This window comes from Arvicola amphibius, chromosome 4 (assembly GCF_903992535.2).
Source record: "Arvicola amphibius chromosome 4, mArvAmp1.2, whole genome shotgun sequence".
NCBI lineage: Eukaryota > Metazoa > Chordata > Mammalia > Rodentia > Cricetidae > Arvicola > Arvicola amphibius.
The window spans coordinates 21,577,317-21,592,458 of NC_052050.1; the positions used below are offsets into that span (position 1 = coordinate 21,577,317).

General features: G+C 43.3%; 1 protein-coding gene across 1 annotated transcript; it reads left to right on the forward strand.

Annotated features, from left to right (window-relative positions):
* Window positions 1-9,975: 9,975 nt before the first annotated feature.
* Window positions 9,976-14,646, forward strand: LOC119812216 (keratin, type I cuticular Ha3-I). The gene is made up of 7 exons (XM_038326696.1): window positions 9,976-10,323; window positions 11,282-11,364; window positions 11,928-12,084; window positions 13,572-13,733; window positions 13,816-13,941; window positions 14,120-14,340; window positions 14,529-14,646. Exons 1-7 carry the CDS (start codon window positions 9,976-9,978, stop codon window positions 14,644-14,646), a joined length of 1,215 nt encoding a protein of 404 aa, XP_038182624.1.
* The last annotated feature ends 496 nt before the right edge of the window (window positions 14,647-15,142 follow it).

The window sequence follows — 15,142 nt, forward strand, 5'->3', positions numbered from 1 at the left end:
GGTCTGAGAGACCTGAGCTGTGAAGAGACCACACAAGGTATTTTGTGGTTCTCTCTGCCTCTTTCGTCTTTTCCTGCAGTTCCTCCAAACCTAATAAATTTTCCTCTTGCAAACAGATGTGAGTTTCACTTGTATCCATCCTTTTCAGAATATTTGTTCTCTGCATGGTTTTTATGAAGCCACTTGAAAGCATAAGGGGACTTTATGGTTTAACCCTGCCCAGTCCTATCATTCCATAAACACAATGAGTGCCAGCATCCATGCAGGCTGGCATTAAATGGGCAGAACAGTTGGGCAAAAGGTCTCATGTGAATGTGATAAACACATCCATTACTGGCTGATACTTCCAGAGTTCTTGTTATTTTCGTTTCTAAGTCACTACAAGACAAGGACAGGAGTTTGAATCTACAAAACTACTAAAAGGAATTATGTTACACAATGGGCTCAAGAAACTGAATTCCCCATGAATCTCATGCCTGGAAAGAGAGAGCCTGAAACCAGAGGGGAAACTTTTCTCTCTGGGTTGAGATTTGCTCTGTGTCAGAGAGCCTTGCAGGAGAGTGGAGCCAAAACCACGGTGGACCAATGATAGGCAGGACTACACTTCGACCTAGGCCGCCTCAATATGCTTAACCCAGCTTTCTACTTAAACTTGGACTTCAGAACCCTGAAGAAGTTCTTGGGGGTGCATTACTGGATCTCCTTGTTCTTCTTCCCAATATGGTCACATTGAATGAATCTCCTTTTTTTTTTCTAGAAATACAGTTGATTTAATTGGATTTACTGAAGATGGGTAGTTGAAACTGGATTTTTGGGGCTCTGGGTGTGATTCTAAGTCTGCTAATAATACGAGCAGGATCATAGGATATGTGATATTCTGCGACTGGCTGCTCTGGTATAATCTAGTGTCTTTAGATCAACCTATTCTCCAAAATATAACATGACCTGTGAACACTGCGTTTTGGGATTGTTTTCAATTTGGGTTATTAGAGTAGCATTGTCTTAAATCTTTGGGTTCAAGGTTGAGTATGGACATGAGCTTTTTCCCCCCTCTATCCTCCCTTCCTCCCTCGCTTCCTTCTTTCTATGTGTATTACTTGTGGCACATGTGCGCATACAGGTATGCATGCCCGTATATGCACTTGTGGAAACCAGAGGCCAATGCTGGCTGTTTTTCTCTTTTGCTTTCCATTTTAGTTTTGAAGATGAGGTCTCTTGTTGAGCCTAGAGCTCACTGACTTAGGTAAGCTGGCCAGTGGAACTCTGGAACACTTCTGTTTAGACTTACCAATGCTAGAATTATGGGCACGAGTCACCCTCCAGCTGTTTTATATGGGTACTGGGGATCTAAACATGGATTCTCACTTAGCAAGCTCTCTACCACGTGAGTCATCTCTCACCCCCCTTTTGTTATTGTGGTACAGTCTTATTCCTAAGCTGGCTTTGCATTCATCCGGGGCCTTCACTTGTGAGTCTTCACACCTTACTTGGGCATATAGTTTCCATCATTTGAGGTATAGATACACAAGAATGAAATTGCTGGGTTATGTTAACTGTATACTTCCACAAACCTAGTAACTGCTGGACTTGTCTTTGGGCCAGCTGATGTTCCCACCAATGGAATACAAGAGTTCTGGCTGCACATCCTCAGGAACACCTGTGTTTTCCCCTTTCGTAAACAACAACAGCCAAAGCCCAGGTCACCCCCAGTGCACGTGAAGTAGCATTCATTGTGGTTTTGATTTGCATTTCCTTGATGACTCATGGAGTCGTACTTCTTTCATGTGTGTGTAGGCTGTTTATAGATCTTTGGAGGAAATGTTTACTCAGATCCATTGCCTGGGTTTTAAAGCCTGGCTCACTTGTCTTTTAAGTTGTAAATGAGTTTTAATGTTCTGGACACAGGGTTCCTATCTAGCAGATGATTTATACATATTGCTTTTTCTCTTCAGAAGTTCGTTCTTCACTTTCCTGATGAAAATAAAGTATGTTTTGCTATAGAAGAGCTTTTAAAATTTGAAGTCCAATCTAATTTTGTTTTAAATATTTAAATTATTTTAAATCTTGTGCATGTGCATGTGTGCATGTGTGTGTGTGTGTGTGTGTGTGTGTGTGTGTGTGTGTGTGAATGAAAGCAGGTGTTCATGGAAACTAGTAAGGGTGTCAGATCATCTAGAGCTGGTATTGGTTGTGAGGCTCCCAAAGTAGGAGTCGGGATCTGAACTTGGGTACTTTGGAAGAGCAGGAAGTGCTCTTAACCACTGAGCCATCCTTCCAGTCTCCTAACTTTACCTTTATCACTGTGATTTTGATGTTTTATATAAAACTATTTCTTTCCGTTTGTTAGGTTATCTATTTATTTATTTTTGAGACAGAGTCTCACTGTGTAGCTCTGGCTATTCTGGAACTCACTCTGAAGACCAGGCTGGCCTCTAACTCATAGTGATCTGCCTTCCTCTGCCTCCTGAGTGCTGGGATTAAAGGCGTGTGACGCCACCATCCGGCAAGAAACTATTTCTTAACCCAAGATATATAAGACTTATGCCTATCTTTCCCTCAAACTTTCTAGCTTGAGTTCTTACAGTTAGCCTCTGAGACAGGATCTTTCTGTATATCCTTGTCAGGATCTGAACTCACCATCCTCTCCCTTCTACATCCTGAGCCCCGGGATTGTAGGAATGTATAGCCGTGTCAGGCTCTCTGTTCCTTTATGGTGTAAGCGAAGGCCAAACTTGGTTATTTTGCATGTGGCTGCCCAGTTACTTAGAGATCACTCATCAAACCCACCGTTCTTTCCTCTCTCAGTTGTGTTGGTACCCGTGTTGAAGACAGCTTTGTAGTGAGTTTGAAAGTCAGGAAACGTGACACCTCCAGTACCTTGTTCTTCTTCTTTTTTTTTTTTTTTTTTTTTTGGTTTTTCGAGACAGGGTTTCCCTGTAGTTTCTAGAGCCTGTCCTGGAGCTAGCTCTTGTAGACCAGGCTGGCCTCGAACTCAGAGATCCGCCTGCCTCTGCCTCCCGAGTGCTGGGATTAAAGGCGTGCGCCACCACCGCCCGGCCTTGTTCTTCTTTTTAAAGACTGTTTTGACCATTCGACTCCATTCCCACACGAATATTAGTCAGTTGTCAATTTCTATGAAAAGCTAGCAGGGACTCCATTCAGCCTTGTGTTAAAACTTCAGGTCAGTTACAGGAGCATGGTCTTCGGTCTTGTTCCTTGTGTGACTTGCTGTTGACAAAATACTTCAGAAAGGTAAAGAAGGGATGGCTTTGGCTCAAAGGTCCAGGGAAGCAGAGAGTGGTGCACAGCTGTGTTCCACTCCCCGTCTCCTTTTTATTCAGCCTAGGGACCCCATGCACACAATTGCGTCACTCATATTCAAGGTAGGTCTTCTCACCACATTTAACTTCATCTAGAGAATTCCTCACAGACACGCCTAGAGATTTGTTGCTATGCTGATATTAAATCTTACCTTGATGACAAGATTAACCTTCACGTTATCTTAGTTTTCGAATCCACTTGGGTATCTTAGCCACCACCTTGAGGTGTTGGAGACAGAGGGGCTGGACCATTCACCGGCCACCCCATCTGGGTTCTTCCAATGTATAGGAAACTGGTGGTGGGTTATGAAAAGGTCAGGTTGTGAAAAATAGGGTTGCTGATGTATTCTGGTGGCTGAGATGGATTGGGACCGCCACTCAGCTGCTAGGCCCATGATGCTAATGGAGACAGAGCTGTGAAGAATGGGTACAGGTCTTCTTTAGACACTAGAACCTCCAGATGCTCTTATGACATGTCTGTGAGCATTTTGAATCCGTGCATCTCAGTATCATTGTAAGCCTTTTGAAATAAATCTCTAGAGACTTTGGTTTTCTTTATCCATTTTGGACAGTTTAACAAATGTTTTCCAGAAGGAGGAAGGCTATTCTTGAGTTCTTCATCCATCACTTTTGAATTCCCTTTAAGTAGATCTGGATCTTCATAGCTTGTCTCTCATTTCTTCTTGAATGTTTTCTGTTCTTAAGCCTGTGCTATAATGCTGACAATTTCCTCATCTATGATTTCTAGTTCACCTATTCTCTTTTCATTATTATCCAATCTAACCTGATGCTTAATAAATCAGTTGGGCTTTAAAATTAGTATTAGCCTTTTAGAAAATAAGAACATTTTATTATTAATTTAAAATTAGATTTGGCCTTAATACATTTTTATTATACACACACACACACACACACACACACACACACACACACACACGTTGTGTGTTTTGTAATTTAGGGCCACCCAACAACGTGTGTGTGTGTGTGTGTGTGTGTGTGTAGGCCATTGTGCACATGTGGAAGTCAGAGGAGAACTTAAGGGAGTTAATTCTCTCTTTCCACTATGTGGGTGTCAGGAAGGTGGATTTGGTAGGTAGGTTGGCAACAAACTTCAACCTTTACCTGCTGTGCTATCTCACTGACTTCAATAAATGCAACTTTAACAGAGATAGCCATGATATATTTGGATTTATTACAAATAATGATTAGTCATTAAAGCTAATAATACTTTAGTACATGAAATAATGACCAAACATATAAATAAGAAAGAAGAATGGTGATGTGAAAATGTATATTGTTTTTTCATTTTTAAAATAATTTTATTGAAAAAAAGAAGAAAGAGGAAAAAAAGCAATTAAATTAATTTTATTGAGCTATACATTTTTTCTCTGCTTCCCTCCCTTCCACTCCCCTCCCCTTCAACCCTCTCCCATGGTCCCCATGCTCCCAATTTTCCCAGGCTGTCTTTTTCTACTTCCCATGTAGATTAGATTCATGTATGTCTCTCTTATGGTCCTCATTGTTGTTTAGGCTCTCTGGAATTATGAATTGTAGGCTAGTTTTCTTTGCTTTATGTCTAAAAGCCACTTAAGAATGAGTACATAGGATGTATATCTTTCTAGGTCTGGGTTACCTCACTCGATATGATGTTTTCTAGATCATTTGCCTGAGAATTTCAAGATGTCATTATTTTTTTCTGCTGTGTTGTACTCCATTGTGTAAATGTACCACATTTTTTCTTATCCATTCTTCAGTCAAGGGGCATATAGGTTGTTTCCAGGTTCTGGCTATGACAAACAATACTGTTATGAACATAGTTGAGCACATGTCCTTGTGGTATGATTGAGCATCCTTTGGATATACAGCCAAAAGTTGTATTGTGGGGTCTTGAGGAAGGTTGTTTCCTAATTTTCTGAGAAATTTGCCATATTGATATCTAAAGGGGCTATACTAATTTGCACTCCAACCAGCAATGCAGAAGTGTTCCCTCTACCCGACATCCTCTCCAACATAAGTTGTCATCAGTGTTTTTGATCTTGGCCATTCTTACAGGTGTAAGATGGAATCTCAGAGTTGTTTTGATTTACATTTATCTGATGGCTAAGCATGTTGAGCATTTCCTTAAGTGTCTTTTAGCCACTTTAGATTCCTCTGTTGAGAGTTTTTTTTGTTTAGGTTTGTACTCCATTTTTTATTGGATTATTTGTTCTTTCAATGACCAATTTCTTGAGTTCTTTGTATATTTTGGAGATCAGCCCTCTGTCTGATATGGGGTTGGTAAAGATCTTTTCCCATTCTGTAACTTCTGGAGGCATTACAATCCCTGACTTCAAACTCTACTATAAAGCTACAGTACTGAAAACAGCCTGGTATTGGCATAAGAACAGACAGGAGGACCATTGGAGTCAAATTGAAGACCCAGATATTAATCTACACACCTATGAACCCCTGATTTTTGACAAAGAAGCAAAAGATATTAAATGGAAAAGGAAAGCATATAAATTAAACAAATGGTGCTGGCATGACTGGATATCAATATGTAGAAAAATTGAAATAGATCATGTCTATCACCATGCACAAAACTCAAGTCCAAATGGATTAAAGACCTCAACATAAAGCCAACAACACTGAACCTCATCGAATAGAAAGTGGGAAGTACACTTGAACACACTAGCACAGGAAACTACTTCCTAAATATAACTCCAGTAGCACAGGCACTGAGAGAAACAATTAATAAATGAAACTGAAAAGCTTCTGTAAAGCAAAGGACACGGTCAACAAGAAAATGTATATTCTTTAACTTAAAAGAAGGATACATGTGATACAAGTATGCACTCACTCATAAGTGGTTTTTAGACATAAAGGAAAGAAAATCAGCCCACAAATTACAATCCCAGAGAACTTAGACAACAATGAGGACACTAAGAGAGATATACATAGATCTAATCTACATAGGAAGTAGAAAAAGACAAGATATTCTGAGTAAATTGGGAGCATGGGGACATTGGGGGAGGGTTGGAGGGGAGGGGAGAGGCAGGGAGGGAAGCAGAGAAAAAATGTAGAACTCAATAAAAATCAATAAAAAGGGATACATGGAGCTCTCCACCAAACATCCTACAAAATCAACATCAATTTTTAGATATCACCAAAACTATTTGGAGATCCATTTAATTTTAGAAAAGTGGACTTGTCATTTGGTAAAAAGAAAAAATCCAAACTAAAATCCACTGTATAGACTCCTAAAATTCTATGAAGGTCTGCAGAGCAAATCTTAATAAAATTACATTTATAAAACACGGTTGACATATAATCGTTGTGCCTTTACTCACTGAGCCATCTTTTTGGCCAGCCAGCTATAATTTTTAAGGTAATATACAATCAAATTCTGTTATGGCTATCTCTGTTTACCTTTCTGGTGGAGGGGGTGGTGTGTACTGTTGTGGGGTAGGGTCTCTTTGCTTAACCAATTACCATTTTAAGTTACTCCAAACCAACTAGATAAAGTTTTATAGCCAATAGGATATTGTTGCATCCAAATTTCTGGGATATAATTATATTGTCAATTTAGAAAGAACATTTTAGATTAAAGAGATACCAAGGGAATCTGATATTGCTCAATTCTATTATTGCATCTTTAATTCATCAATAGTACATTACCACAAAAAATGTATAAGCCATGGCTTTTGTTGCCCCCTCCCCCTACTGCATTTGACTTCTGGTTCCAGGTTATGTCAGATCAGATTGTGAAATTATCCATCACTTTTGTAGTGTGTCGATGGGCCTGGGAATGCAATGAGGGTCAGTGGATTAGGGTGCCAGTGATAAGATCACGAATAATCATTTCTTTACGCTGAGGCTCAGTTTCCCCACTAGCAAATGAGGGAAGTATGGAAAAGAAGATCATAAGACCCTGACATCTTCTTGTTCAAGATCTCCATTCTCTCTTTGGATCATCTTGGCACTTGGGGTCTATATGAGGAGGTGGAAGAGAATTCAGATGATTTTGAGGTGCAGCTGTAGCTGAACAGCTTGGATCTGTCAGGGAGTATCTCTCTCTGAGGTCTACTTTGTCACCTGCTGTGAGGACAGTGAGAAGCCCTTCCTCTGCATGGATAAGGCATCCCCCTTGACTGAGTATCAAATAATGCTCTTCTTAACAGAGTAGAAGTGGTGTCCTATGCGCAGGCAGTGTATGCTGACGTGCTTCTTGGATGATTGTTCCTAAATCACAAACTGTTATGAGTCATTGAGTTCAAACAAGCTCAGCATCTCTGAACTGTTTCAAGTGCAATTATCTTTCAAGGTCCAAATACTGTATAAAACTCTGATGGTTGAGACCAAAGCCCACACACTTTGTAATGAAGTGTACAAAGGCAATATGGGGGAAAGACTCTACAGAATGGACGTCTTCACTCTGCGTGTTTGAGAACTCAGTTTACTAAAGTTCAGTGTGGATGTCCCTCTATGAACACAGGTGTTGTACACAGTAGGCATACCCATGTGACACCAGGAGGGTCCTGACAACTTTTTGATTCACTCAGCACCCTCTCCATGGTCCTTATTGTGCACTCATGATCTTGTGGATGTATTTGGCAGTTCTCACGCGATGCATTCTCTCTCTGTCTCTCTGTCTCTCTGTCTCTGACCTTGTCTCTTTCTGTATGGACCAGAAGTTGACACTGGGTTTCTTCATCAACTGTTCTCCACTTCAGTATTTGATACCAAGTCACTGAACCTTGAACTCACTAACTGGCTAGGCTAGCTGGCCTGAGAGCCTTGGAGATCATCTGTGTTCATCTTCCCAGTGTTGGAATTGCAGCTGTGTGCCTCTGTGTCCAGCTGCAGATGCGGGTGCTGGGGATCTAAATTCATACCTTTATGCTTGTGTGGTAAGCACGTTACTGACACCCATCTGTCCAGTCTGCACGGCCTCATCTTTGATAAGCTTTCTTCCTTGTTCATCCGGGATGCTGTAAACTCATTCCCTTCGTTGTTTCTCACCCTTTCTCTGCTTCTCTGAAATTTCCAAAGTTCGGTCCTCAGCGATTGCTCTTCTTTCTATACTTTTCCCTTTGTCCATTTTATAACTCTCACACCTGCGCCCCAATCATTACCATATCTGTGATTATCATCCCCACCGTTCACTCTATCCTTCTGCTGCTTTGACTCCTTTATTGCTGCTTTCCTGGACTGGTATAATAATCTCCCTGCTGGTCTGTCTGCATCTAACCTTTTCCTTCTCTTTCTAAAACTGGCAAACATCTGTGGAAACGGTGTCTCAAAACTTTAATCACACTACAGAGCGTTGATACCAAGGTGGTCCAAACCCTTAGCTCTTCCATGGAAGACTGGTGGCGTATGGCTGCCGCATCTATAGACAGCTTTATTTTTCTACCATTTCCCTTCACTGACACCTAGACTTGCTCGAGGTCGTCTGCCATGCTGCATTTCCCTGCTAAGTTATTGTGTATGCAGCGAATCCCACCCAAAATGTCCCCCTTTTACCTTCTCTGTTTCTTAGACGCCACACCATGCTCCATCCCAGCACAGATCCATGTTTGTGAACCTCTGATCCTGATGACGCTTCCTCTCCCCAATTTGCAAAGCTTGCATATGTTATTCGTTTCCTGCCTTGGCTTCCTATTTGTGTCTTCGTCTATTTGACCCCTACTCACTCAATATGTCCATCATGTAGCAAACAGAGAGATAGAGAGATATAAACACACAGGTCGGAACAATGTCATGCTCAGGGTGAAGCAAGAGGAGAGCTCAGAGAAGAGGTTCCAAAGGGAAGTGGGCTGTCGGTATAACAGCAGTGAGAAATGATGAAAAGAATAGAAACTGATGTTAGGTACACAGCTGCATAACCCGATCTCCTACCTTCTATACTTTAATTTACCATTGTAGAATGAGGATGCTATCATTTGCCTTGGAGACCCGTGCGGAGGGTGCCAAGGTCTAAGATTTGTGAGAAATGCCAGTGTTGTCTGGGAACTGTGCAGGCTTCCAACAAGTGTGAGTACCCTCTGCCAGTATTACAAGTCCGCCTTCCACTCTAGTGCCCTGGCTGAGCCAAGCTGTGATCCGAGGCCTATCAATAATTTGGTTGGTGGAAGTGTCCAGAATCCATGTCACAAGAAGCTCGCTGTTTTAGCACCTGGTCCTCTCTTTGAGAACTGTGAACCTGACGTTTGGAAATTGGACCTAGGAAGAATCCTGTTTCTCTGTTTCAGCAAGCAGAGCCAGAGGCTCACTGAAGTGTCAGGGCGCTCATGGAGTGGCAACACTGTCCCTCGACCGGCCACACCTTATTAATGAGAGCTGGGCCTTTCATGAGTCTTGTCCTTTGAAGTCATACCACGAAGCTCTTACCTCATGATGTACAGCATGGCAGAGGAGTCCTGACTGAGGGAGAAGCCCGAGTAAAGTCTTTTATGAGGTGAGGGAATCTTCTGAGAAGCATAACAAATGCATGGGGAAGCCTTTGACCACCACTAAATGAGCAAAGCCAAAGAAAAAAAAAGGGACTGCCCTATGTGTCCACACCCTCTTTGGAGTGGGTATAAATGCTCACCAGAGGAAGGGGACCCACAGCTCTGAGGCTTGGAGAATCCACTCTGTGTATTCAGCCAGGCACCTCACTCCCTACAGCACCATGCCGTACAACTGCTGCCTGCCCGCCCTGAGCTGCCGCACCAGCTGCTCCTCCCGGCCTTGTATACCCAACAGCTGCCATGGTTGCACCCTGCCTGGGGCCTGCAACATCCCTGCCAATATCGGCAACTGCAATTGGTTCTGTGAGGGCTCCTTCAATGGCAACGAGAAGGAGACCATGCAGTTCCTGAATGACCGCCTGGCCAGCTACCTGGAGAAGGTGAGGCAGCTGGAGAGAGAGAATGCAGAGCTGGAATGTCGGATCCAGGAGAGGAACCAGCAGCAGGACCCCCTGGTGTGCCCTGCCTACCAGGCCTACTTCAGGACCATCGAGGAGCTGCAGCAGAAGGTGAAGGGATGGGCATCACAGTATCCCTAACAGGAAGTTGTCAGAATATTTGAGACACAGAAATGACTTGAGCTCTTGTTATGATGGAAAAATTTGATACCCATATTTCCAGTTTCTTAAAAATTTTTCTTGAGGACTCCTCTATTTTCATATTGGAAATTGTTAGTTTTGAATCTTGGCATAAATTAGATGAGGTGGAGTTATAGAACCTTAGATAACTCCCCACTATTACTAAGAGTGGCCTCTGAGTGCTTCTGAGCTTTGAAAATATTTCACTGAGGTAAGAGAAAAGAACTGAGCTCAAGAAGGAAGCCACCAAGTAGAAAGGACCATGTTTTCCTCTCTTAACTGGGTGTGTGGGATGCTTTGACCTTTGGTTGCCTTCCTCATCTTGACACCTTATAACCTTGACCCCATTGTTTTGACCTAAACACCCCTGGGTTACCTTGGTGCACAACATCCAGTGGAGAACTGGTGTATTTGGCTAAACCTAGAAAGATAGGACACTAGATAGAAATGGTACCAAGCTTTCCAGGATGACCATGAGACTGGAACACCATCCCTTGCCTAAGCCCCTACACCTGCTGTTTATCTTGTCCATTTGATGGAAAGTTTCTTACACAGTGCGATTCTCTCTTTTTTTAGCTATTAGAGCTATGCTAACCAAATAGCAGCTCTTTGTCACAAATGTGAATAGATTTTTAAAATCAGCTTCTCATTATTGTTTATTCAGAAAGGGAATGAAGACCATATGTTAATGTTTCTTGGTGTATTTGCATGTCTGTCTTCAGATTTAGTCCCTCAGATAATTTTTGAGCATCTGTTGTACATGGATAACTTTTAATAGATACAGGATATGCTATGATTTTTTAATTCTGATGTTTTCATATAAATAAATCAATAGGATTTCTGGTGATGAAAATACCAAGCTCATTTTATTACACTTTGTAACTTCTAGATCTTGTGTGGCAAATCTGAGAACGCTAGGCTGGTAGTGCAAATCGACAATGCCAAGCTGGCCTCTGATGACTTCAGGACCAAGTGAGTGGGCGGATGCTGGAAGGGGGCAGGCATTGTTGCTTGTGTCTTCCATCTCCTTTCTCTCCTTCCCCTTAGTTTGTTGTCCACACAGGCAAATACTGACCAAGATTTCCCCTAGGCCTTTCCCTTAGATCCAAACTCCCTCCTCTTCCCCATTGTAGATTGGTGTTTCCAGCCCAAACCTCAACTCTGCCAAACTGTGTGTCTGGGGATAGATGGTCTTCTCCTGTGCACAGAACTCAATGAGAATGTGGGAGGTGCATTCCTCCTGGAAGCTTTGAAATTTATAAGCTCTTATCTCCTTAGATTCATTGGCTTTGTGAAAGCAGGTACTCTTCCCTTCAGGAACTGCTGCTGGGTCTTGATTACTTAAGTGGAAGGAGATGGTTGTAAAAACTAGTATCCTTAATTCCTAGTTAGCCAACAAACCAAACCAAACCAAACCAAACCAAACCAAAGCAAAGCAAAGCAAAGCAAAGCAAAGCAAAGCAAAGCAAAGCAAAGCAGAGTCAAGGCTAGGCCTATTCCTACCCAGCCTGTCCCTAATTCTCCCATGATTGCAGGTATGAGACAGAGCTGTCCCTGCGGCAGCTGGTGGAGTCGGACATCAACGGCCTGCGCAGAATCCTGGACGAGCTGACCCTCTGCAAGTCTGACCTGGAGGCGCAGGTGGAGTCCCTGAAGGAGGAGCTGCTGTGTCTCAAGCAGAACCATGAGCAGGTGAAGTTTCCCAAAGTGAAGTACACGGTCGAACTGGCTGGGACATGTTTCTGACTGCCACAGGCTGTGGGAGGGGCTGTGGGTTGAACCTCAATTAGCCCAGAAAGCTGTTCTCTAAACAAAAAAGGATTTGTAGGGAATGAGTAATCTAAAAAAAAAAAAAAAAAAAAAAAATCGTGATAGGAGATTAGGATTTTCTGCTAGAGGCAAGAACAAGAATAAAGGAAGTTGGCTAGCTCAGTCAGGACCGAGGAAAGGTCAGAGTCAAGGCAGCAGCTATAGCCTCTGTCACTCCCAGGTGAGAGCATCTGTGGACGCCACTAAGATTCTCTGTTTTGTAATTTAGGGCCACCCAACAAGAGGGCTAAGCTAGCCTCAAACCACAGCTCTTCATCCCCACCCAAAACCCTTTCTGCTCTTTGTGTTGCTTGGCAGAAACATGGAGTAAAGTGCTCCACAGTCCACACCAGTCGCTGGCACACAGGAAGCAGATATGTGCAAAATATAAATCCCAGAACCTGCATGTGGTGACACCTAACACTCGTCAAGAACTGGTCATGCACCAAATTTGTACTATGCACTGAGAGCCTCTGAAGTCATTCTTCTTTCCAAAAAAGAGGAAGAGTTTATAAAGATTCTAGAACAGTGGTTCCCAACCTGTGGGTCGTGACCCCTTAGGGGAGGGTCGAAGGATGTTTCACAGGGGTCACCTAAGATCATTTGTATATCAGATATTTATATTCCAATTCATAACAGTAACAAAATTACAGTTATGAAGTAGTAACAAAAATAATTTTATGGTTGGGGGTCACCACAACATGAGGAACTGTATTAAAGGGTCACAGCATTAAGAAGGTTGAGAACAACTGCTCTAGAAGCTTCTAGAAGTTATACGGGAGTGGTAAAGATGAGATACAAGTTATATCTGTTTCATGGCTCTGCAAGGTCGGGACCAAGTTCTGTAGGCTCCATGAGGAGAGCAGCAGAAAAATGTATAGATATTCATTTCCTTTGGGAAAATTCACACTGGCAGGACCAACACATTGCGAGTTAAGGCTCTTTGATCCAAGGTTGACAGGTTCTGAAGCAAATATTCTTTATTTTCTTTGTAGTTGGACTTTGTCTATGGTTAGAAGATTAAAATCTTAAGGATACAGTGTGATATTCTAGCAAGACTTGGGACCTGGCCTTTTACCGAGTAGAATTTAAATGGTTTTCAGCTATGTCTCAGCTCTGATGTGAAATGACCACATTCCTTTAGATATGAAGGGCAGAAAAAGTATCAGCTAATAACTGGCAATACGGAAAAGGATGCTGGGAAGAAAGGGAATGGAGATTGTGTAACTGACCATAGGGAAAAGGATGCGGGGAAGGAAGGGAATGGATTTTATAGAATGATCACATGCACCAGCAGTCCAACTGCGTTCTCTCAAGGAGAGCATCAAGACCCTTTCTGATATTATAAATTTTTTCCTTCTCCCCACCAGGAAGTCAACACCCTGCGCTGTCAGCTTGGAGACCGCCTCAACGTGGAGGTGGACGCTGCACCCACTGTGGACCTGAACCGTGTGCTCAATGAGACCAGGTGTCAGTATGAGGCCCTGGTGGAAACCAACCGCAGAGAAGTGGAGGAATGGTTCACCACACAGGTGGGCATCTGAGCTCATGGTCACCCAGGAACTGAGACCCTAAGGCAGGATCTGATCCTGTCTCTGCCCTTGCTTCTTGCAGACCGAGGAGCTGAACAAACAGGTGGTGTCCAGCTCAGAGCAGCTGCAGTCCTGCCAGGCAGAGATCATCGAGCTGAGACGCACAGTCAACGCCCTGGAGATCGAGCTGCAGGCCCAGCACAACCTGGTGTGTAGTGTCCAGACCTGCTGCTGAGCAGTGTGGAGTCGGGAGGCAGAGTCACTGGGATGCCTTTGGGGCCATGCCCTCTTTCTAGCTCTTGAAGGCTGTGACTCCTTTGCAAGGCCATGCAGGGACCTTTTAGAGGGGACAGCTGTGTGACAGTCTCTGTCTTCTCCCCCCACAGAGAAACTCTCTGGAAAACACACTGACAGAGAGCGAGGCTCGCTACAGCTCCCAGCTGTCCCAGGTGCAGTGCCTGATCACCAACGTGGAGTCCCAGCTTGGTGAGATCCGGGCTGACCTGGAGCGTCAGAACCAGGAGTACCAGGTGCTGCTGGACATCCGGGCCCGGCTGGAGTGTGAGATCAACACGTACAGGGGCCTGCTGGAGAGCGAGGACTGCAAGTGAGTATGGGCTGAAAGGCTCTTCTAGGGGTGAGTTGTTTGCTTGGTTAAAATGAATGTATCCCTTCAAACATCTGCTTGCAGACATTCGAAGGCATGTCTGGATACCATTCTGACTCTTTTCGGGGTCTTCATGTGTGTTGAATGCACCCTGCTCTAACTTGCTTCAATGATTTTTCTTTCTCCAGGCTCCCTTGCAATCCCTGTGCCACAACCAACGCATGTGACAAGCCCATTGGACCCTGTGTCTCTAACCCCTGTGTCACAAGACCTCGGTGTGGGCCTTGCAACAGTTTCGTGCGTTAGAGTTACCATTGCCAGAATGGGGACAAAGATACCAGTTACAACTTAACTCCGGCTCATCCTAAGACCTCAAAAAACTCAAAAAGCAACCACACTGGACAAAGACAGACTGGTTCCTGGGGTCAGCTGCAGACTGAAGGGCACTTCCTGGCTTGACCCTTGAGCACAGGAGATGTGAAGTCTGTCTTTTAAGGAACCTACCATAGGATCTAAGATTGTCTACCATCACAAGGCTGTGTCTACATACCCAATGTTATACTTTAATGAAACTTATCGGAATGTGACTTGAAAACATTTCATTGAGTGTGGGTGAGTTGGTTGCCATGCTTGTGAAACAGAGCATAAGTGGACTTAATGGTTTTTTTGTCCCACTTTTTGTCTTTGTAGTTGTAATACAAATCCTTCATTTGTCCTCCCAATAAACTCTATTCTGGCATGGAAATCCTAATTGTCTGCTTTGCTCAACATTAACCAGTGTTTTCCCATTAGATGAAAAGTC